The following is a 24460-nucleotide window of genomic DNA, read 5'->3' as shown; positions in this document are numbered from 1 at the left end:
ATTTGGGGTTGTACCTCACAAGTTATCTCTTGACTCTTGGGCTGGATTAGGCTTCTGCAGCTCTGCAGTGAAGGTCTGCAGGCTGTCTCGCTCAGTCTACAATACTTAACACTCTCCACTCCTCTAACTCTCCAACAAATTCTCACCAACTCTACACACAAGACCTAGGTAGTAACCCCTCTTTTAACTTTAGGTTCTCCCTTCTAGAAGGTTCTCAGTGGCCAGCCATTTAGGATGCCTGCCTGCTATACTATGTGACAGGATACACAATAAATAGGAAACATGAATATTTTGTTATAAGATAAAGTACAAGTTAAGGCCAGAAGGTGGCAGTGGTTCTCCAACTTGCTCACTAAGCAAACTCCAATCTAGTATATCTTTCTACATGTGCCCCTGGGAGTAGCGGGTCTGCTGGTCAGAATTACAGTTATTTTGGCCCATGCATTATAAAAGTGGAAATAAATGTACACTAATGACATTTATACACTTTTCCATTGTAACAGTAGCTATGATATCTGCAGGTTGTCTGAACATGATAAGGCAGATTTGTCAGAAGTGTAGTAAGGTAAGATAGTAAAGAGTTAGACTTATGCTGTGCCAGATTTATCAGTGTCTGCTGCTGGATGATATTGATAAAGAAAACTTGTCATTCAAATTAACCGATCCAAAATAAATACTTAATCAAAAACTATGATTACAAAGCATTGCCCTTATCTCTAAATTGTTTTTCACTATGGCTGTAATGTTAAAAAATCCATATGTATACTTGCATTTATATGCAACTCCCCTGAGGTGAGTCCAGTCACAGTAAAATAATCCTGCATATTCCTTATTCCCTGCACTGCTTTGCTTCCATGATCCTGATGGACAGGTCTCACTGCTACCACCATGTTGCTACTATCCTTACTATACCCTGCTCACCTCTGTGAGGCTGAAGAGAATTCCTTAGGATGTGGTTATGGGAGCAGGTGAGAGACAGTGGTTGTGTGTGACTGGCTATGCTACATCATTAACCACTCCCTCAAGAAGGTGGGGGTTGAGAGAGATGCTGGCTATGTGGAGAGAAATCAGCCTTGCTCCTCACCTCTCTCTCAGGAATTCTCTTCAGGGCTAGCCGTGTCAACTTCAGTGAAGTGACTGCAGTGGTGCGGTAGCTCTCTGACTCCATGACGGCAACATCAAGAATAATGGTTGCTCTATCCCATGGATAGAGACATCAGGGGAACATGTATAAAGACACCTAGAATGTATTGTGTGTGGTTTTGCTAGTGAGCGCTTCCATTTAAGACTGTGTAGTCGTACTTTACGACCCATATTAGCAGACGACGTTTACGCCAGAAGGCTGATACAAAATTCTGTCACATTAGTATAATTTTAATGCACAGACTTTTTTGAGGTTATGCCCCTTTCGTCATACTAGTCATAAAAGTGTCTGAAAGCATTTGATGAATGTGGCACAGACTGTTTTATGTCATAACCAGATTGATAAATCTGCCTCAATGAGGCCTAGGACATGTTTATTCAGCCAGGTGGACCATGTATGGGCACCTCTAATAAGCATAATTTAGTTCATAATCTAATTCACGATGATACTAATTGGAAAAAACTGCTTTTCTTTCCTACAGTCAGCTTCTCTACAAATTGTAAATTACATTTTTGCTTCCCTTGAGATGAAATTAAGCTTTATGTCTCCAAATGTTTCTCAGAACATAAAATTATTTTCTATATTTGCTAATGACTGCATAGCCATAAAGTTCAATAGTAATAAACCTCACGTCATCAGTTCCTTCATTTGATTAAAGATTAATCTCAGGGTTGTATTGTGGAGAAAAAAACAATCAAACTGCCCGGACTCTTCCCCTGCCCCATCCAATCCACTGTAACAATTCTATAAGGCTCGTTGCCCCACAGGAAAGTAATAAAGTGCCCTATTCTTTATCATGCAAAGGCATTCCTGTGACTGTTCCAGTGATCCCCAGTTTGACTTTTCATTGGTCGTCAGTGTCCTGCTAATCTCCTATGACTTTCCCCTGACTTTCAATACTGTTCTCCATGACCTACAGCCTGACTCATGACCTACAGCCTGACTCATGACCTACAGCAGTGATGGCAAACTTTTTAGACACCGAGTGCCCAAACTACAAAACAAAACCCACTTTTTTCTCGTGCCAATGCGACAGTTTAAGCAGTAACTTATTAATCCCTGCTCTTACACAGGTTTAAATTGTATCGGCACCTGAGGTCACCAATACAGTAGAAAAAAGGAGAAGAAGTTTGGATTATCATTGTAGCTTCCTTCTAGGGTCCTGGGCTGCCTGGGACTGCAACAGGCCTTGAGTCCTGTCTGGCAAACTCAACCCTGGGGTGATGGCAAAGGTGCCCTTAGAGAGGGCTCTGAGTGCCACCTCTGGCACCCGTGCCATAGGTTCGCCACCACTGACCTACAGCCTGACTCATGACCTACAGCCTGACTCATGACCTACAGCCTGACTCCACTGGCCCTGACCTTGGCTTGTTCGTTATGTGTATAATATATATACTATCTCACAAAAATCCATAAAGCTTTAGAGAAACCTCTGGGGTGCCCAATGTTATAGTATAGGATTTCAATCTCTGACAAGCTAAATTTCTGTATATTTAGACTTCTATCTTCAGAGATATGTAGTAAAAATTAGATCATATCTCCCAAATTCACAACAAGACATGTTAAAAAAACATATTGGTGCAGGTAGGATCCACAGTATTGTGCAGTTGCAATGTTTCCTCCCTCTAAACCTGTATATTTCACAGGACGAAGGTATACAGTATATATCATTAAGAAATGCCTAGAAAAGGACCAACAAATAAGCATAGAACATAAATTGTCCCTAGATTCACTAAATATATATGCAGACTTATGAAGAAATATATACAACCATTTCAAATAGCATATATAAGTGTATAAACGCATTGCCTTATTTTAAAGTCAGGTTGCCCAGATGACCTTAAAGGGGTATTCTCATCTGGGCATTCACATTCAGTTCAATTAATCTGCCATATATAAACATTTCTTCAATTAGATGTTATTAAAAAAAAAAAATGTTCCCGCAGTCATCTGGCCCGGCTCTTGTTTCCCTGCCCCTACGTTAAGGCTTGTCGGGAACGCAGCATAGGCGCAGGACAACTACCATACTTAGCTTTCCTCACTCCCCAGAAGCAGCAGCTGTGTCCTCTTTCTCCAATGTGTGCCACTCTGAAGCCGGCACACGTGACGTAATGACATCATCACTTGTTCGGGCTTTAGAGCTGGCGTGTTCACACTGGAGCAAAGAAGGAAAGGTAAGGAAAAGGTAAGCAAAAAAAGGTAAGTGAATGTTTGTTTTTTGAGGGAAGCACAGTGGCTAATGGGGGCATTGGGGGAGAACTGTTGCTGCTGGGGGGCACTTGGGGAGAACTATGGCTATGAATTTCACTAGGAGCACAGTGGCTGCTGAGGGGCATTGGCGGACCACAGTAGCTACTTTGTTCATTGGGGGAGTACTGTGGCCATGGATGGCACTAGGAGCACATGGGCTGCTGAGGGGCATTGGGGGACCACAATAGCTAGTTGGGGCATTGGGGGATCAATGTGGCTACTGGGGGCAAAATGTGGCTACTGGGGGAACCCTGTGGCTACTGAGAGTATAAAATGGGGTTAGAAAACAGAAAAAGGCTGGCAGGGCACTATTATGGAGAGAGTCTTCTGGTAAGTTTAAATTGTTTATTCCAAAAACTGTAAACGCGTTTCGGGCGGAACACCCTTCTTCAAGTACAAATGGAAATAGCTCTAAACGATATTAAAACAAATGCATAATGCATAGTAAATATATGGGTAAAAAATAAATGAATAAATAAATGTATAAAATGGGGAGGCATTACAGCCAATAGGGGATATAAAAAGCCAGTACTTCAAAAATATTTAATAAATATTTATACTTATATATACAAATCTACTTCAATGTATATTCCAATTTGGCGCATGGCTCATAGAAGCAGACGATTGAATTTATAACATATACATAATATACAAATATAAATATGAATATATATATACACACATAGATATACAAACATATATGAATATGCACGTACATACATATAAAAGTACATATCGATGGTTAAAAATATATCATAAGCTAAAGTGCCCGTATAATGCTTGACATGGTTTGTCTTGGTGCAAAAGGATGAGTGTTAAAATCATATATTCTATGGCAATTGGTAAAGGCTCTGATAAAAAAAACTTTTTTTAGATGTCAATAAACATAAGTATAAAGAAATGACTTACAATCGTTGTGCGCTGGATCCATTCAGTGCTGGAGCGCCTAGCTACATGACACGTGGGTTGAGTGAACACAAAAAAGGACCATTGGTATAGACTTAGGGAGATACCAGTGTGAAGAATATTTATGTATAGGTATCTATATAAATTAAAATGGACATAAAAAAACATAACCTGACACGGAAAACGAAGGCAATAGTAGATAGAATATACCACCGTAGGAGCATAAAGGTGGAGTGGACTGAGGGTATACAATACACACAAGCTGTTACTGAGAGTATGGAGGGAGCACAGTGGGTACTGGGGGCACTGGGGGAGCACTGTTGCTACTGGTAACATTGTGGCTTCTGGGGGGGGTACTAGGAGCACTGTGGCTACTAAGGGCATTGTGGCTTCTGAGTGGCACTAGGAGCACTGTGACTACTGGGGGCAATGTGGCTGCTGGGGGGCTCTGTGGCTGCTGGAAGGACACAGTGGGGGCACTGTGGCTGTTGGTGTGGGGGCACGCTGATTATTTGTTGCTGGGGGGTACATACAAGCCAGGCCGGTTTCTCAGGTTATTGTTATTTAACACTATGTTCAGCTCTAGTACATACATTTATACAGTAATAAAATGACAGTCAGCTGCTTTACGGTAAACACAAGGCTGATGTGAACCGACGTCAAAGTGAGTTTGACACCCCTTGTCTAGAACAAGCTAATACTATTATTAACAGATTCAAAGAGTGAAACTATTGTGACACAATTCTGAATAAAGAATATAACAGAAAGGAGAATATAACAGAAAGGAGAATATAACAGAAAGGAGAATAATCAAATTCCAATAGTTAAAACAAGTAGAAATGCAATGGATCTGATTTTTATTGCCAAATATAGTAAAGAGACACCACAAGTGAAGAAATTTATTGAAAGGGATTGGCATCTTGAGACCAATTACACCATGTTACTGAAGGAATTAAAGTTTAGGAAAACTCGAACATCAAGGATATAATTACATCGAGTTATATCAAGGAGAACAAAGAAAATAGAGGGAATGTGAAAGGGTTTTTCCCATGCAGGAAATGTAGGGGTTGTAAGAATAGACTTTGGACAGAAAAAGAATTTGTGGGAAAGAGGGTCTGATTCATATATAATAAACTCTAACACTACCTTGATTATCTATAGTATCATTTGTCCATGCAGGTTAAAGGGGTTTTCCGAGAGTTTAAAAAATATATATAGTTGGCCTGGAGGGGGGTCTGTAAAAAAAAAACTTATACTTACCTTTTCCGGCGCTCCCGTTGTCGAGCGCCGCTGCCCATTATTGCTGTGCTCCTGTTTGTTTACAGAGGCAGGCATGTTTCATTCTGACAAATTCCACCCGCCTGGCATGCCCACCCATCCCGTGTCCTAGCGCCTGATACACATTCAGACTAATGCTGTGACAGACACGGGACAGATGGCATGCCAGGCGGCCAGTGGTTGAGTGTGCCTGTTTTTGTAAACAACCATGGGACAGCGGGAGCACCGAAAAAGGTAAGCATAAGTTTAGTTTTTTTCACAGCCCTCCTCAGACCACCTATATATATATATTTTAACACAAACACTTGGACAACCCATTTAACTTACCTTATATACTCGAGTATAAGCCTAGTTTTTCAGCACAAAAAATGTGCTGAAAACCCCAAACTAGGCTTATACTCGAGTCAAAAAAATAAATATATCTAAACTCAACTTTCCCGTGACCCCTGTATATCTTCTGTGCAATCTGTCCGGCAGGGGCTGGCAGGCTATATACACTGGGGCAGGGGCTGGCAGGCTATATACACTGGGGCAGGGGCTGGCAGGCTATATACACTGGGGCAGGGGCTGGCAGGCTATATACACTGGGGCAATGGCCGGCAGGCTATATACACTGGGGAGGCTGTGACCAATGCATTTCCCACCCTCGGCTTATACTCGAGTCAATAGGTTTTCCCAGTATTTTGTGGTAAAATTAGGGGCCTCGGCTTATACTCGGGTCGGCTTATACTCGAGTATATACGGTATATTGGTAGAACAGGAAGGAACCCGAAAATTTGCGTATTGGAGCCATATTCACCTCGGGACAAACCATCCAACGGATCTAATGTCACATAGACCGATATTTCCCAGTGTTGTAATAAAAAATTGTATTTAGTTTCTATAATATTCATATAAATGCCCTAGTGACATGACAAGTACCCCCCTGGGCAGGGCTGCATCTACAATGAGGCGAGATTAAAATCTCGCCTCAGGCGGCAGAATGTGGGGCCCTTTAAGGAGCGGCGAACTTTGCCACTCTAATGTGGACGACTGTTGACGCCCGAATCACCCACCAGATTAATAAATTGCGCCTGTCTTTTTAAGACACAGGTACGAAAGCGCCTATTTGGCTGCTGGCGTTGCTCCCGGAAGGGCTCACAGAAGGCCCGCAAGAAGACAGGCGCCGTGCTCTGTGGGAGCAACCTGCCTGGAGGTAGGTGTCAGTTTTATTATTTTTAATGTACATTTATTAATTAAATGTAGCTAATAAGGGTAAGGGGCTAAAACTCATATAATGGGGTAGGGGTGGGGGGTTTCTGTACATATGTATATGCGTGCAGAATCATTTTATACTGAGGGGGCTTTATATATATTATATAATTTTATACTGGGGGGCTGTATATATTTATATGGGGCCAGATTCCAGCTGGGAGCGCTGTATATGGGATACAGTATATTACTAAGCTGGGGGAGCTGTATATGGGATACAGTATATTACTAAGTTGAGGGTGCTATATATGGGATACAGTATATTACTAAGCTGGGGCAGTATATGTGATACAGTATATTACTGAGCTGGGGGGCTGTATATGGGATACAGTATATTACTAAGCTAAGGGGGGCTGTATATGGGATACAGTATATTACTAATCTGGGGGGCTGTATATGGGATATGGTATATTACTAAGCTGGGAGGGCTATATATGGGATACAATATATTACTAAGCTGGGAGGGCTGTATATGGGATACAGTATATTACTAAGCTGGGGGGTTGTATATGGGATACACTATATTACTAAGCTGCGTGGCTGTATATGGAATACAGTATATTACTAAGCTGGGGGGGCTGTATATGGGATACAGTATATTACTAAGCTTGGAGGGCTCTATATGCGATACAGTATATTACTAAGCTGGGGGGGCTGTATATGGGATACAGTATATTGCTAAGCTGGGGGGCTGTATATGGGACACAGTACATTACTAAGCTGGTGGGGAGGGCTATATATGGGATACAGTATGTTACTATGTGGGGAGGGCTGTATATGGGATACAGTATATTGCTAAGCTGGGGGCCTGTATATGGGATACAATATATTACTAAGCTGGGGGGGGGGTGTATATGGGATACAGTTTATTACTAAGCAGGGAGGCTGTATATGGGATACAGTATATTACGAAGCTGGGAGGCTGTATATGGGATACAGTATATTGCTTAGCTAAGGGGCTGTATATGGGATACATTATATTACTAAGCTGGGGGGCTGTATATGGGATATAGTATATTACTAAGCTGGGAAGGCTGTATATGGGATACAGCATATTGCTAAGCTGGGGGTGGCTGTATATGGGATACACTATATTACTAAGCTGGGGGGTTGTATATGGGATACACTATATTACTAAGCTGGGGGGCTGTATATGGGACACAGTATATTACTAAGATGGGAGGGCTGTATATGGGATACAGTACATTACTAAGCTGGGAGGGCTGTATATGGGATACAGTATATTACTAAGCTGGGGGATATGTATATGGGATGCAGTACATTACTAAGCTGGGGGAGCTATATATGGGATACAGTATATTACTAAGCCAGGGGGCAGTATATATGATACAGTATATTATTGAGCTGGGGGGCTGTATATGGGATACAGTATATTACTAAGCTGGGGGGGCTGTATATGGGATACAGTATATTACTAATCTGGGGGGGCTGTATATGGGATATGGTATATTACTAAGCTGGGGCTACATATGGGATACAGTATATTACTAAGCTGGGGGGGCTATATATGGGATACAGTATATTACTAAGCTTGGAGGGCTGTATATGCAATACGGTATCTTACTAAGCTGGGGGGGGCTGTATATGGGATACAGTATATTGCGAAGCTGGGGGGGGCTGTTTATAGGATACAGAATATTGCTAAGCTGGGGGGCTGTATATGGGATACAGTATATTACTAAGCTGGGGGGCCTGTATATGGGATACAGTATATTACTAAGCTGGGGGGGCTGTATATGGGATACAGTATATTACTAAGCTGGGGGCTGTATATGGGATACCGTATATTACTAAGCTGGGGAGCTGTATATGGGATACAGTATATTACTAAGCTGGGGGGCCTGTATATGGGATACAGTATATTACTAAGCTGGGGGGGGGGGCTGTATATGGGATACACTATATTACTAAGCTGGGGAGCTGTATATGGGATACAGTAAATTACTAAGCTGGAGGGCTATATATGGGATACAGTATATTGCTAAGCTGGGGGGCCTGTATATGGGATACACTGTATAACTAAGCTGGGGGGGCTGTATTTGGGATATAGTTTATTACTAAGCTGGGAGGCTGTATGTGGGATACAGTATATTACTAAGCTGGGGGTGCTGTATATAGGATGTAGTATATTACTAAGCTGGAGGGCTGTATAGGGGATACAGTATATTGCTAAGCTGGGGGGCCTGTATATGGGATAAACTATATAACTAAGCTGGGGGGGGCTGTATTTGGGATATAGTTTATTACTAAGCTGGGAGGCTGTATATAGGATGTAGTATATTACTAAGCTGGGGGGGCTTTATATAGGATGTAGTATATTACTAAGCTGGGGGGGCTGTATATGGGATACAGTATATTGCTAAGCTGGGGGGGCTGTATACAGTATATTACTAAGCTGGAGGGCTATGTATTGGATACAGTATATTGCTAAGCTGGGGGGCCTGTATATGGGATACACTATATAACTAAGCTGGGGGGGGGGCTTTATATGGGATACAGTTTATTACTAAGCTGGAGGCTGTATGTGGGATACAGTATATTACTAAGCTGGAGGGACTGTATATAGGATTTAGTATATTACAAAGCTAGGGGGCTATATATGGGATACAGTATATTACTAAGCTGGGGGCTGTATATGGGACACAGTACATTACTAAGCTGGGAGGGCTGTATATGGGATACAGTATATTGCTTAGCTAAGGGGCTGTATATGGGATACAGTATATTACTAAGCTGGGGGGGCTGTATATGGGATACAGTATATTACTAAGCTGGAGGGACTGTATATAGGATGTAGTATATTACTAAGCTGGGGGGCTATATATGGGATACAGTATATTACTAAGCTGTGGGCTGTATATGGGATACAGTACATTACTAAGCTGGGAGGGCTGTATATGGGATACAGTATATTACTAAGCTGGGGGGGCTGTATATGGGATACAGTATATAACTAAGCTGGGAAGGCTGAATATGGGATACAGTATATTGCTAAGCTGGGGGGTTGTATATGGGATACACTATATTACTAAGCTGGGGGGCTGTATATGGGACACAGTATATTTCTAAGCTGGAAGGGCTGTATATGGGATACAATATATTACTAAGCTGGGGGAGCTGTATATGGGCTACAGTATATTACTAAGCTGGGGGCTGTATATGGAACACAGTATACTACTAAGCTGGGGGGTCTGTATATGCGATAAATTATATTACTAAGCTGGGGGCTGTATATGGGATACAGTATATTACTAAGCTGGGAGGGCTGTATATGGGATACAGTATATTGCTAAGCTGGGGGGCCTGTATATGGGATATACTATATTGCTGAGCTGGGGGGGGCTCTATATGGGATACAGTTTATTACTAAGCTTGGAGGCTGTATGTGGGATACAGTTTGTTACTAAGCTGGGGGGACTGTATATAGGATATAGTATATTACTAAGCTGGGGGGGCTATATATGGGATACAGTATATTACTAAGCTGGGGGGGCTATATATGGGATACAGTACATTACTAAGATGGGAGGGCTGTATATGGGATACAGTATATTGCTTACCTAAGGGGCTGTATATGGGATACAGTATATTACTAAGCTGGGAGGGCTGTATATGGGATACAGTATATTTCTAAGCTGGGAGGGCTGAATATGGGATACAGTATATTGCTAAGCTGGGGGGGGGCTGTATATGGGATACAGTAAATTACTAAGCTGGGGGGTTGTATATGGGATACACTATATTACTAAGCTGGGAGGGCTGTATATGGGATACATGTATTACTAAGCTGGGGTAGCTTTATATGGTATACAGTATATTACTAAGCTGGGGAGCTGTATATGGGGTACAGTATCTTATTAAGCTGGGGGGGCTGTATATGGGATACATTATATTACTAAGCTGGGGGGCTGTATATGGGATACAGTATATTACTAAGCTGTGAGATTTGTATATGGGAGCTGTGTATAATTTTATTGGGGGCTGAATAACGAGGCCTTTAAATATATGAGAGCAGGGCTTTATAAAAATAAATACATTATATTCCTTAAGGCAGTGGTGGCAAACCTATGGCATGAGTGCCAGAGGTGGCACTCAGAGCCCTCTCTATGGGCACCGGCGCCATCACACCACCGCAGAGTTCGCCAGACAGGACTCAAGGCCTATTGCAGTCTCAGGCAGCCCAGGACCCTAAAAGGAAGCTACAATGATTACCCAAAGCTTTTTCTCCTTCTTTCTACTGTATTGGTGACCCCAGGTGCCTAAACAATTTAAACATGTGACAAAGCAGGGAGTAATAAGTTACTGTTTGAATTGTCGCATCGGCACTTGGTGAAAAATATGTGGGTTTTGGATGTAGTTCGGGCACTCTGCGTCTAAAAGGTTTGTCATCACTGCCTTAGGGGGTGCTATATATTTACATTGGTCAGGGGAGCACTGAATATAAAATCATATGTAACATAACAGGGTGGGATATATTAGTTATAGTATACAATAGATTACTTTGCATCATGTAAACCAAATGTTGGGGGGTCTGTATTAATAAATTAGGGGTGTTGTATATTGATTGGTGATGTACAAGCTATAATTCCAGTAGAATATTTATATATAATGAAGGGTTGTTTTGTATGTGTGGAGCGTGTGGTCAGTTGTGTTGTGAGGGGTATATATAATTTAGGGGAAGATCTGGCTATGAATTCAGCAGTGATACGTCATGGATGGAAGAAGCCAGAATAAAGTCCTCCTGATGGAAGAGATTGTCATCTATTAGGTACTGGGTGCCACTAATGACTCTCAGAACCTGTAGGCAGTCACACAGGGGTACATTTACTAAGGGTCCGAATCGCGTTTTTCCGCCGGGTTTCCCGAATTTTTCCGATTTGCGCTGAATTGCCCCTGGATTTTGGCGCACTCGATCAGATTGTGGCGCTTCTGTGCCTGCCTTCACGCGACAGAAATCGGGGGGAGGGGGGGGGCGTGGCCGTCGGAAAACCTGACGGATTGGGAAAACCTGCAGAATTTAAAAAATAATTTGTGTCGTTTGACACGCGCTTACCTGCACCCAAGATAGGACGGTGAACTCCGGCAAATTCCGTCGGACTTCAGTGTGGCAGCGACATTGGGTCGCCGGAAGTGAATTGCCGGAAGACCCGAATCCTCGATGGAGAATGTGCCGCTGGTTCGTGACAGGACCGGGTAAGTAAATGTGCCCCACAGTGTCAGTGATCCTGTGGGGATGTTAATTGTTAGTAAAGTTTTCAGCATTTACTGAACAGGGTGCGGGAAATGGAACAGGAGTGGGGGTGGGGGGGGGGCAGCATTGTAATATTTGCCTAAGGTAGCAAATATGCTAGAATCGGCCCTGCCCCTGGGGTATATATGCCACAGGTTTAGGTCTATACAACATTGGAATATTTTCTGAATAATTTCAAAGTAAAGTGTAAAGGTATTTGTTCCTTCTTTGATAGAATCCATGTCTATTCTATCTGACAGTAAATGTAAACAAGCTCTTCATGAATACAACAACTCCCAGGAATTCTCTGTCGTTTTTTAGGATTTATGGATTTCATAATGGATTTAGGATTTCATCTTTAACCTGTTCAACCTGTTGTGAATTCAAAGAACACCATCATTTTACAGATGTACATACGGTAATTCATATTAAACTAGTGTTAAAAAGTAAGAAATAAAATGTACCGGTAAATAAACCTCCATCTTGATCTCATCCAGAGTGAGGACTTATCCGCACAACAGTGAAAAATGGGCATATAACTTTTTGTTATGTGCTTTTAGTAGAACTGAAAAAGTTCTACTTTATGGAACATTTTCTCTCATCCCTAAACCTAAAATGTACCATTTTAAATGTGCATCTAAACCAACCAATAGGAGAACTAGACCAACTATGACAGATTTAGTATCAGATGGCATCAGACCCTTATTCTGGCGCAGTATGGGGCCTTATTCACACAACAACGAAAAACTGCCATGTGTATTTTTTTTTGTTGTAATGGATGGTACTCAGCTTCTCTGAATATAATGCTTTTAATAGAACAATTCATTTTGTAATGCACCATGGGTACAGTCCCAAACATGGTCCTAATTGCTATTCAATTATCACTAGTATGGGAGATTTTATCTAAAGCAGATATTGTACACCAGCGGCTCCAGATTGAATGAACCTGCTGCAGGCTATAATTAAAGTACCGGGCTGGGAAAGCCATAATAAATGACCCTCTTAGACTATAGTTTATGGGGATCCATGAAAAATGCCACATGTATATAATTCAGATTTTCACATCTAAAAAGTGATTAAAGGGAACCTGTCACCAGGGACCTCATTTTCACTAAAGACAGGTTGCAGAAGCTTATTACACCTGCAGTGCAAATATGTCTTTCTGCCTTTTTGAAGCATTTGCATTACAATATAATTCTGTGTTGTAACTTACTCTTGCACCCTGACAAAATCCTGGGGTAGTCACAGGGGCTGGGCTTTGGTTTGGATGCATTTCAAAAAACAACATGTGCATTGTCTGTGTTACTCACTCATCAAAGCTTAGCCCCCACCTTTGTGCTCCTGTACAGCTCCACCTCCTGCTCCTTCTCAGAGGTCACAGCCTGGTCAGCCTGACATCAGTGGGGGAGGGACAAGCTGTACAGGTGGAGGCAGCCTGCAACTCAGACAAGTTGTTTTTTGAAATGCATCCAAACCAAAGCCCAGCCCCTGTAACGGCCCCAGCATTTTGTCAGGGTTTGCACTGCAGGTGTCATAGGCTTTTACAGTCTGTCTTTAGTGAAAATTAGGTCCCTGGTGACAGGTTCCCTTTAAACTGTAAGAAAGTTAAGTCTTACTTTGCACTGCAAATCATTTAGTTCATTTCCCCCATTGACTTTACACTGGACACTGTAATCTAATCTGCAAGCATAATTTACTGTATCTGTGAATCACTATAAGCCTTGAGTCATGTAGTATTTTTTATAAAGTGACTTCTGTATATAGATTGTGGGTTGATGCTATACAAAAACATTTTTTAAATGGTGCTCAATCATAAATCTACCTACAGAGCCGCCACTTGGAAATTTGGGGCCCCTGACTGGAAGATTTCTGTGCCGTCGTAGACGTCATAGTGTAAGGGCCCGAGTGGCACATACACTATGACACTGCCGTCATAAGGATGCGCCCGGGCTGGAAGAGGAGAAGACGGAACCGCGGGGCGGAGAGAAGAAACTGAAGGTAAGTATAGACTTTTCTTTTTTTCACACTGATGGCGGATCTTCATATAGGGCACGCCTATATGAAGATCTGCCATAAGGGGGGTCTGTGGATATTGTGCGCCCCTCGGACCCCCATTTGATTAGAAAACAGGGGGGCCCTTGAACACATGATGGCGGCCCTGCCTACATACAAATCTAGTGGCAGTGATAGCTAGATCTCCAGAGCTTGCATGAGTCTTTCTCTATGTCATCATGCTTACTGGGCATCTATCCCAGCAATGAGGAAGTAGGAAACAGAAAATGTTCTCCTTCCTGTAAAAAAATGTTTTCTGTATTGAGAGTGCGTACTTCAGATGTGGCACTAGTTAACATGACCTAAGGTGTTAACTTATTAACTTTACTTACAAAAAGGAGCTGTCCCAAGTTATTGGACCAGATTTATCAATAGTCAGGGAAACTGCAGTGCAGTCTGCCTCCCAAATGTGCAGGAGCTCCAATTTTCTGGTGCCCCCTGCACTGCACAGAAAGTGTGCACCATCTTTTTTGGTGCACCTTCAACATACAGTGTGTGACACAATCTCTCGAATTTGCGACACAAATTTATCTAGCACTAACACACCCCTTTAGGTACACATTTTTCTGTCTTGTCGGACACAGTGCAGCTGCATCTCAGCTGCAGGCTGTATACTGGGGGACAGGGGACTGCAGGCTGTATACTGGGTGGCAGGGGGCTGCAGGCTGTATACTGGGGGGCAGGGGGCTGCAGGCTGTATACTGGGGGCAGGGGGCTGCAGGCTGTATACTGGGTGGCAGGGGGCTGCAGGCTGTATACTGGGTGGCAGGGGGCTGCAGGCTGTATACTGGGGGGCAGGGGGCTGCAGGCTGTATACTGGGGGGCAGGGGTCTGCAGGCAGTATTCTGTGGACAGGGGGCTGCAGGCTGTATACTGGGGGGCAGGGGACTGCAGGCTGTATACTGGGGGCAGGGGGCTGCAGGCTGTATACTGGGGGCAGGGGGCTGCAGGCTGTATACTGGGCAGCAGGGGGCTGCAGGTTGTATACTGGAGGGCAGGATGCTGCAGGCTGTATACTGTGGACAGGGGGCTTCAGGCTGTATACTGTGGACAGGGGGCTTCAGGCTGTATACTGGGGGTCAGGGGGCTGCAGGCTGTATACTGGGGTCAGGGGGCTGCAGGCTGTATACTGGGCAGCAGGGGGCTGCAGGCTGTATACTGGAGGGCAGGATGCTGCAGGCTGTATACTGTGGACAGGGGGCTTCAGGCTGTATACTGTGGACAGGGAGCTGCAGGCTGTATACTGGGGGACTGCAGGCTGTATACTGGGGGGCAGGGGGCTGCAGGCTGTATACTGGGGGCAGGGGGCTGCAGGCTGTATACTGGGGGCAGGGGGATACAGGCTGTATACTGGAGGGCAGGATGCTGCAGGCTGTATACTGTGGACAGGGGGCTTCAGGCTGTATACTGTGGACAGGGGGCTTCAGGCTGTATACTGGGGGTCAGGGGGCTGCAGGCTGTATACTGGGGAACAGGGGGCTGCAGGCTGTATACTGAGGGGCAGGGGCTGCAGGCCGTATTCTGTGGACAGGGGGCTGCAGGCTGTATACTGTGGACAGGGAGCTGCAGGCTGTATACTGGGGACAGGGAACTGCAGGCTGTATACTGAGGGGCAGGGGCTGCAGGCGGTATTCTGTGGACAGGGGGCTGCAGGCTGTATACTGTGGACAGGGAGATACAGGCTGTATATGGGGGTAGGGGCTGCAGGCTGTATACTGTGGACAGGGGGCTGCAGGCTGTATACTGGGGGCAGGGGGCTGTAGGCTATATACTGGGGACAGGGGCTGCAGGCTATATACAGGGGGGCCTCGGCTTCAGATTATATATTCGGGGGCAGGGGCTGCAGGATATATACCGGGGACAAGGGGCTTCTGGCTATATACTGGGGGGCATGCACTGGCTGGCTATATACTGGGGGCAGTGTACTTGAGTCAATAGTTTTTTCCAGTTTTTTTGTGCTAAAATTAGGTACCTTGGCTTATACTCGGGTCGGCTTATACTCAAGTATATACGGTAACCTTGATAACCAGTGCTAAATCTGCCTGGGCCATTGGGTGCCGTATACCAACCCGGAAACAGTTAATAAAATGTTAATAAAATTAGACACTTCAGAATTGTGTAATACATATTATAATACCTCTCATCTGGCAAAACTTAAGCCCTCATTTGGCCACATTTACGGGAAATAAATCATGTACAAAAGAGATTAAAAAAGATCATGTCATCGCTCCCTGCCAGACACTCACTTCTTCTGAAATTAACATTCTATTATGTGCTTATCTGCATCTACTGTTTTATTCTTTCAATTAAGAAAAATATATAGATCATGTGAATGTTGGTTCAATTCTATAATTTAGTTTGGAGATTTGTTTCAAGTCATTATATGGACTCACACTTCTGTGGTTTCCATGGACCTATGTGTAAGCCTGAGCAGCAAATTACGGAGCAGGTCCTATTTCTGTCCATGTCTACTGAGTCGCGCAGTCTTTACCACTGTCATCGGCAGAGCTGATATTCTGAGGACACACAAGCTGCTAACCCTTTAGGTCTGTTGCTTGCCTCCATCACAGGAAGCAATACAAGGTAAGCAGCCAAAAGAAAAATCCACTATATGGTGGCTGTGGTGGGGTACTTCAGCCCGACTGCTTTTCGGCTGAACAGGAGCTTAGGTAAGGTACCTGCTCCAGTTGTTGTACAGGAACAGAGCATTCTGCTGGGAGGCTGATTTCACTTATCTAGTACTGATGACCTACAATATTTTACACAGAGACCTTCAATAAAATAGCCCTCTTCATATAAAATCCCTTCATCTAAATCCGTTTGAAACACTTACTCATACAGCTTTTTCTATCTTTTTAATTGACTTTAATGTGGGCAGAAAAGGGGAATTGGAAACTTGATGAACGATCCATAGGTGAAGTGTGAATTTATCTTGTGGTCCAGATAGATATATGACCACAACCAGTAAGCGAGCACCCAAATCCACCACTGGGAAAGTCCCTCAGTGCAGCTTTTTTCTGTCTGTCAGTTCCCCATACTGGATCAACTGAAAATGAACAGGATTGAGTCATGTCATATTTATAATAACAGGATTGCACCATATATCTTTCTTCTGTGCTTGAGTAATATGTTTAACCTCAGAGATACAAATTGCATTATTGTAGGCGCTGGTTTAGTTTCTTAGGAAACATCATACAATGGAGGAGGGGTAGGAATTTTGCAATCTTATGAAAAGTGCTTGGGGCAACTAGAGTAATGAAAGTAGATGATAGTTGTGACGCCTCATTATCAGTAATTGATATAGGTAATCTTCTGTAATACTTAACGCTGGGGATATGTGATGGTCATAGACACTCCTCTAGCCATAAGACCAAAGATTGTCATGTTGCCCATTTAAAGTAATGTAAGTGGCTTTAAGTAATGGCTTGGTATTGTAATGCTGAGGGTTCTCTGACTTCACTCATTGCTGACAGCTAGAGCCATCATCTTCTCTTAAGATGATGAGAACCTCATACAATTATATATTTATAATTCTGCTACAGCTGACCCCTACCATCACAGTAGAATGATTAGGCATGTACATTTTAGAGTTGCCAAAATAACCTACAACAACCTTCTATAGACAATAATACACACTACTGAACCTAACAACAAAAAAATTAAAACCAAATTTTAAGCACATCAAGGAAAAATGGAGGCAAAAAATGAGTAGAGGAAAATATTAGCCTAGCTGGAATATAACCCAGCTCAGTCACCCTGTACTCAGGAAGATATTAATAGTAATCAAAAGAAAGAAAAAAATAAAATGATTTTAAAAAGAAATTAATAGAAAAGATATTTTATGAGTGATGTTTATATAGATGGGTAATACCAGTTATAACATACCCAGTTACATATAAAGCATCCTCCCTGTGTCTGTTATATATAACCTATGTTCGCATGAATAGCATACATATATACTCTGTATATACAAAATTTGTACAGTCCTATATAATATAAAGTACATGGTATACATGATTTATTACCTTCAGGAGTTAATCACATGGTTATCACACAAATAGTATGATAAAAGAATAATAACTGATCCCAAATGCTGTCACCTCCTTTAGTATCCCAAAACCACAAAGAGTAGCTTATATGTCATGATTAATACTTTCTGGTGGTGCCCTAATAACCAGCCAACATTGCAGCATGTCTGAATACTGCACTTTTATTTCATGTCTTTCCTTCAGTCAGAAAGGTGGGGAGCTGGACGAGCAGTCAACCTGACGGCCATTTTGACATCAAACCCCACCTGTCCTCTCTTCTCCATCCAGCCGGAGACACAAACGCACAGCTGGAGAAGCACTACCGAGGCACAAAAACCCAGCAGGCTGGCACTGAAGAGGGAAATAAAGGAGAGCATGGACCTTGTCCTAGGGGACCCTACTGGACTCCGGAGATTTGCAGACACTCCTGGACGTTACGTGAGTTATATAGATCAGTTCTGTGTGTTGTGTCCATTGGCTTGGTGAACTGGACTAAACCTGGCACCAGTAATGAGATATATTTGTCATGTAACCCATGGTATTTACAAAGCAACTTGGTTATTTGGAGAACAGTATAGGTATTTTTCACACCCTTAAAGCTTGTTACCTCATTCAAAGGGGGGATTTAGGTCCATGGGGCTCAAATGACTTATAAGGGAGTCACATTACTATCACCATGTTAGTACTATTAGTGTCTCCCATGGATGCATTACGTAGGCCATACTATTATTTTTTCTTTGAGGACAGACTAATAAATTGAAGATGTATACATGCGGTCCCCTACTTTAGAACACTCAACTTACAGACGACCTCTAGTTACAAACAGACCTCTGGATGTTGGTAACTTACTGTACTTTAGCCCTTGGCTACAATAAACAGCTGTAACAGTTATCAAAGGAGTCTGTAATTAAGATTAATTGGTAATCCGGGTTCTTATGACAATCCAGCATTTTAAAATCCAATAGGCAAACAGACAAAAAAAATTTAGCTTGGAGCTACAATTATAAAGTATACAGTTCTGACTTGCATACAAATTCAACATAAGAACAAACCTGCAGAACCTATCTTGTACGTAACACAGGGACTGCCTGTTAAATTGAGAAAAAAATTGCTCTAATCTAAGTTGTTGTTGGACAATCATTTTCCCATTTTTGCCAATTTTATTTATTAAATTACCCCACTGCTATTGCTTCTGGAATGAATTATGGTCAAAATTATCTTTTTGTGCACATGTGCATCTTGTTCTAAAGTTTTCATTACTAGACATACTTACTGTTAAAGGCAGTGAACAGACTACAAAAACGACTGTCATAACTGCTAAAAGGACAAGGTGATCTAGTTCCTCCATACCAGCCTGCTTTCCATTTATTGGATCATGTCCAGCTTTGGTGCCTATGACTTTCCTCCTGGATTGTCTCCTATGCAGCTTATAAAGGCACCTCATGATGTCCACATTCAGGAGAACAGTGGTTATTACTAGCACCCCCATGAAAGTACCATACATCACTGAATAAGCAAGATGGCGCGGCTCTGAGCTCTTCATATCAATAAAGCACCAAGTACCAGGACAATACTGTACAAATTTGCCAATGCCAAAAAAAGGCATGGAACAAAATCCAAGGCTAAAGATGCAAGATGTTACAGGAACCAGAAATCCAACTTTCTTGGTAATATGTTTACGATAAATAAATGGTCGAGCAATAGCAAGCCAACAGTCTAGAGCCATTCCTAGAAGAATGAGAGTCTGAGCCAATCCAAAGCAGATCATTCCAAAACCAAAATAATGACATAGTGAATGGCTACCATTAATCTGGACCAGTGTCCGGTTTTTCAAGTAAGCATCCAGTACCACAGGACATACCATGATCTTCCCAGTCAAATTAACAATTGTGAGACCAGTAGCCAAATAGTAGAAAACTGACTTCTTGTTCTCTTTTCTGTTCAGCTTATTCTTCCATAGTATGGCAAGAGCGATGATGTTACCCAGGACCCCAACTGCAAACAGCAGAGTGCTTGGTAAGCCATAGTACTTGTCTTGAAGGGTGTTCCTTGAAGAGAAAAAAGCCATGTGAAGACTGAATAGCAGTCTATCTCCAGTTCTTGTCACTGAATACAGAACTTTACTTCTTCCTTCCAGTAGATTGACTCATCTGAAATGAATACCGTAATCACTAGATAATTGGTTTAAATGTTTTTTTTTTAATTCACATAACTTGTTGGGAAACACAAGGAGACAGACAAATTGACTGCCTTTAATCATGAATAAGTAAGAAGAGACATTTCTGAATTGTTACAATGCAATAAAGTTAACTGGAATTATATTTCTTTTTGTCCAAAAATTGCATAACTTTTGTCCATACGCAACGTGTGATATGATAGCTCATGCTTATTTAGAAAAATACTGGTGCTCTGAGTCAGCACTACCTCTTCAGTCCTTGTTCACACAGTGTTTTGTGACATATTTGAAGGAGTTAACTGACTACTGACATTTATCCCCAATCTGTAGGAAAACGGGTCAGATTCCTGACAGCCTCCAAAGTGAATGGAGCAGTGGTTGAGTGTGCACTCCAGCACTCCAGTCGTAGTGGGGTATTGAGGGACACTTAAGATCGCCTGTTCTTGTGATCACTGCGTATTCCAACGATCAGACTCCCAGTGTTCAGAACCTTATCCCTTATTCTGTACAAAAGTGGGAAAACCAGTTTAAAGTGTAACTTTACAGCTAAGTAAATACTGTGTATTACTGGTCTTCTACAAATGCTCCAATTCTCAATGCAATTGTTTATTTTATATACATTATACATTTGGGGGCTGTCAGAAATGTGACTCGTCCTACTCTATGGTAAATCGAAACTAATGGATTGAAAAAGCAGCTGGAAACAAAATGCTAAGTTTGCTGTGGGGCCAACCCTTAAATAGGAACCCTAGGTCTGTTCAAGTTTTCACCTATTATCCATTCCCAAGTTTAAAGCTGTCATGGCATATTTTCAGGAGACCATGAGAACCACATGATAGAGATAGTTGCTCTTAGAACAGTAGGCAGTTGCTTGCTGCAATTTCTATAGTCTCTGTGCTCTACTCATTTGGCTTTATCTACCTGCATAGATGGGGATAACAAACCTTTTGGTACATCCCCTTTAATTATGGAGTAAAGCTGTGCACAATGAGGTGTTAACTGGGAACACAATATCAGATTGTGTGCATAAGAAGATTATAAAACTGTTTGCTCAAGTTACTCCAATGACCTCAGGCACATATGTGGTTAGTTATTGGGAATAAGAATCAGGAATGTATTTGCCAGTTATTGGCACTCCTGTAAGGGTTGCACAAACAGCAAATCGTAATAAGATTATGTAGCGTATAGTGTATATGTAAGGTGTTCTTTGTACTGTTTATAGGTTGGGGATCACATGATTCTCAGGTTAGTCCAACTGTTGAGACCCCATTCTTTCACAGGTCTCTTGCAACCTCAAAAAATGGAGAATATGGTTCCATTGGCAGAGTTTCTCAGTTTATTTCCTATGGAACTGCTTGAAATACTGTGCAAAAGAAATCTTACAGAGGTTACAGGAACACTCCAATCAAAGCTAATTCATTGTGGCAGATTTACTTACCCGGCCCGTTCGCGATCCAGCGGCGCGTTCTCTGCGCTGGATTCGGGTCCGGCCGGGATTTATTAAGGTAGTTCCTCCGCCGTCCACCAGGTGGCGCTGCTGCGCTGAAAAGCATCTGAACGCGCTGGAGTTCACCGGGGCGGACCAAGTGAAGGTAAGCGCGTCCCAAGCGATACATTTCTTTTTTTAAATGCGGGGGGTTTTCCGAATCCGTTGGGTTTTCGCTCGGCCACGCGCCCCGATTTCCGTCTTGTGCATGCCGGCGCCGATGCGGCACAATCCGATCGCGTGCGCCAAAATCCCGGGGCAATTCAGGGAAAATTGGCGGAAATATTCGGGTAACACGCCGGGAAAACGCGAATCGGGCCCTTAGTAAATGACCCCCATTGGATTATACCTTGTACAGGGCCTGATGGCAGGAGCGTGACTCTAGGCTCTAGCGAGTCCTATGAATACAATGAAAATGCTCCTCCCTAACGGCCCAGCAGCATGCATTATCCAATGAATTAGCTTTGACTGGAGTGTTCCTTTAATAGAATGACTTTCCATGCACAACCAGCTGCTCCATAATTACAAGCCCCCACCCTTGCTAAACAAATAAATAAATACACAACAACGACTTTATGGAATAATATAGGCCACAGCATTTATTATGAGTTGCGTAATAAAAAAACACCAACAACAACAACATGATACAACATTACAACAGGGGGGCAGGAAGCCAATGTTTCTTCTTTCAAAGCTTGACACGAATAACAACATAACTCCATCTAACCTGGGGGAGGCGCTGATATCATGGGTCCCCCAGTTCATAACTGGCCCTTGTTACTTTTTTATGTGTACAGGGGAAAACTTGATGTGACATGCCTAGTGCAAGATTAGAGGGGCAGGGAACTTCATTGGGAACCTCTCTTTTGTGTTTCATGCTTCGCTTCTTTGGGTTTCAGGACGGGAAATGGTGGGAGTGAGGCAGTCCTGTTCTTGCCTTCACCCCTGCGATGTAGATTGTGCTAGCTCCTTAACCCGGTGACTGGGGGTGTTTGGGTCAGAAATAACTCTTGCCCACAAAAGTAGCTTTGCCTCTTAGGTCCCTTCCATGGCCACCAGGTTCTTAACCCTTCCTTAATGGTTTGTTTCCTGTTCAGTCGTTATTATTTGATGTCCTAGAAAGTCCATGCTCTAAACTAGAAATTATACCATTGAACACCAAGGAGTCGTAGTTATGTAGTAATTGCCAACAAAGGTTCTGAAAGAGTACTATTTAATTCTCTCATTAAAAAGTGCGGCATAGATGTACAAAAATGTCCTAAGGACACAGATGAGACACAGTGATGAGAGTGGGGAGAAATACCTGGAGAGCAGGACATATGTCCTGCTGGCCAGGGGTGATATGGGGCATGACCCCCGGATCTTTTAACCTTGAGACGCCCCTAACTACAGCACGTCTCTGTACCAGCAGCAGATGCTCATCTTCCTTTCTCTGTTTCCTGATGGCTGATCAAGCACACACTGCCAATAACTCCTCTTTGCAAATTGATGACAGATAACAACCCCAATGTCCCTAGTTGTAGTTCATCATGTGAGCAGAGTTTAAGGAGGAGCTGGATGATTGATCTTCCTCATCCAATGCTCCCAGCTTCTCTACATCACTGGGACTCTATGGGAATTATGCAAATACTTTTTCCCGGATGGAATAAGGAGCTTTCTTACTTTTCTGGTCACAGGGAATCTGGCTATGATTGTGAAATCACAAGAAATAGCAAAGTCAAGGCTAAGAAAGGTGACTTGAACAATATTCTATATTTTGTGTTATACGGTTCACTTCGTAAACATGTTCATACGCTCATTGGCATCCTATAGTATATCCCATAGTCTGTGATAATAATCAATAAAATAATGATCTACTTAAAAATTCAAAAGACAACGGCACTTTATATACTTGCATGTAAAGATGTCAAGAATAGTTAGTCTTTCAGATGCAGAAGTGGTGTTTAGGAGTGACATTTGCTCTTCACTGGTGTGTGCCATGCTTTTTGAGGAGACCGATGTGAGTTAGTGGCTGTACCCCAATGAGTAACTCACTAGAATGAACCAAATAGAAGAGGACCTTTAGTTCCCTTTCTTCAAGTTAGAGCGAAAAACGACATCCACAATGCTACCACATATATTGCCATGTATGCAGTAGGCACCATATACTCCAAGAAATGCGCAGTCACCTTTGTGAAAAATAACTACTGATAGTTGAAAGAAAGAGAATATGGGATTGTGGATACCAGATGTGGTGATATTTCATTACTGGGTGACAGTCTCTATGTTGTTATTCAGGCACCAATAAACATTTCCGTAGTATGATGAAGATTTATTGCTTTATCAGGATGTCTTCTTGAGTCAAGGCACACCCAACTGTAATCCTGCCAGACTGTTTCTTGTGAATTTTGACGGGACATCTGCCATGATGTTAATATAGTGAAATGTCTTGTAACCACCACTTTCCATTGTAATGTGGACAGTTACAGTTTTGTTATCACAATGGGTGGAACTAAGTATACCAAAGCACCATGAGTATGGAATTACAAGAATAGGAGGAAGCCTACGTGTTAGGTGATACGTTTTGGGCTCTTATTCTTTTGTTGGACGGCATCTGGTAATACTCCTTCATGCACCAGTGACTACATGTCTTTCTGTG

The 24460-nt window shown here is 42.6% G+C and overlaps 1 protein-coding gene across 2 annotated transcripts in view; it reads right to left on the bottom strand.

Moving 5' to 3' along the window:
• Positions 1 to 20296, bottom strand: part of LOC140068793 (prostaglandin D2 receptor-like) — a 40668-nt gene extending 20372 nt beyond the window's left edge. For both annotated transcript variants that reach the window (XM_072114181.1, XM_072114180.1), the window contains exon 1: positions 19434 to 20296. In XM_072114181.1, the coding sequence (XP_071970282.1) occupies positions 19434 to 20228 (795 nt within the window). In that variant the 5' untranslated portion in view covers positions 20229 to 20296. The remainder of the gene's footprint in view (positions 1 to 19433) is intronic.
• Between the last annotated feature and the right edge of the window lie 4164 nt (positions 20297 to 24460).

Source organism: Engystomops pustulosus, chromosome 7 (assembly GCF_040894005.1).
Source record: "Engystomops pustulosus chromosome 7, aEngPut4.maternal, whole genome shotgun sequence".
NCBI lineage: Eukaryota > Metazoa > Chordata > Amphibia > Anura > Leptodactylidae > Engystomops > Engystomops pustulosus.
The sequence above is the reverse complement of the archived record's forward strand: the minus strand, read 5'-3'. Positions and strand labels throughout refer to the sequence as shown.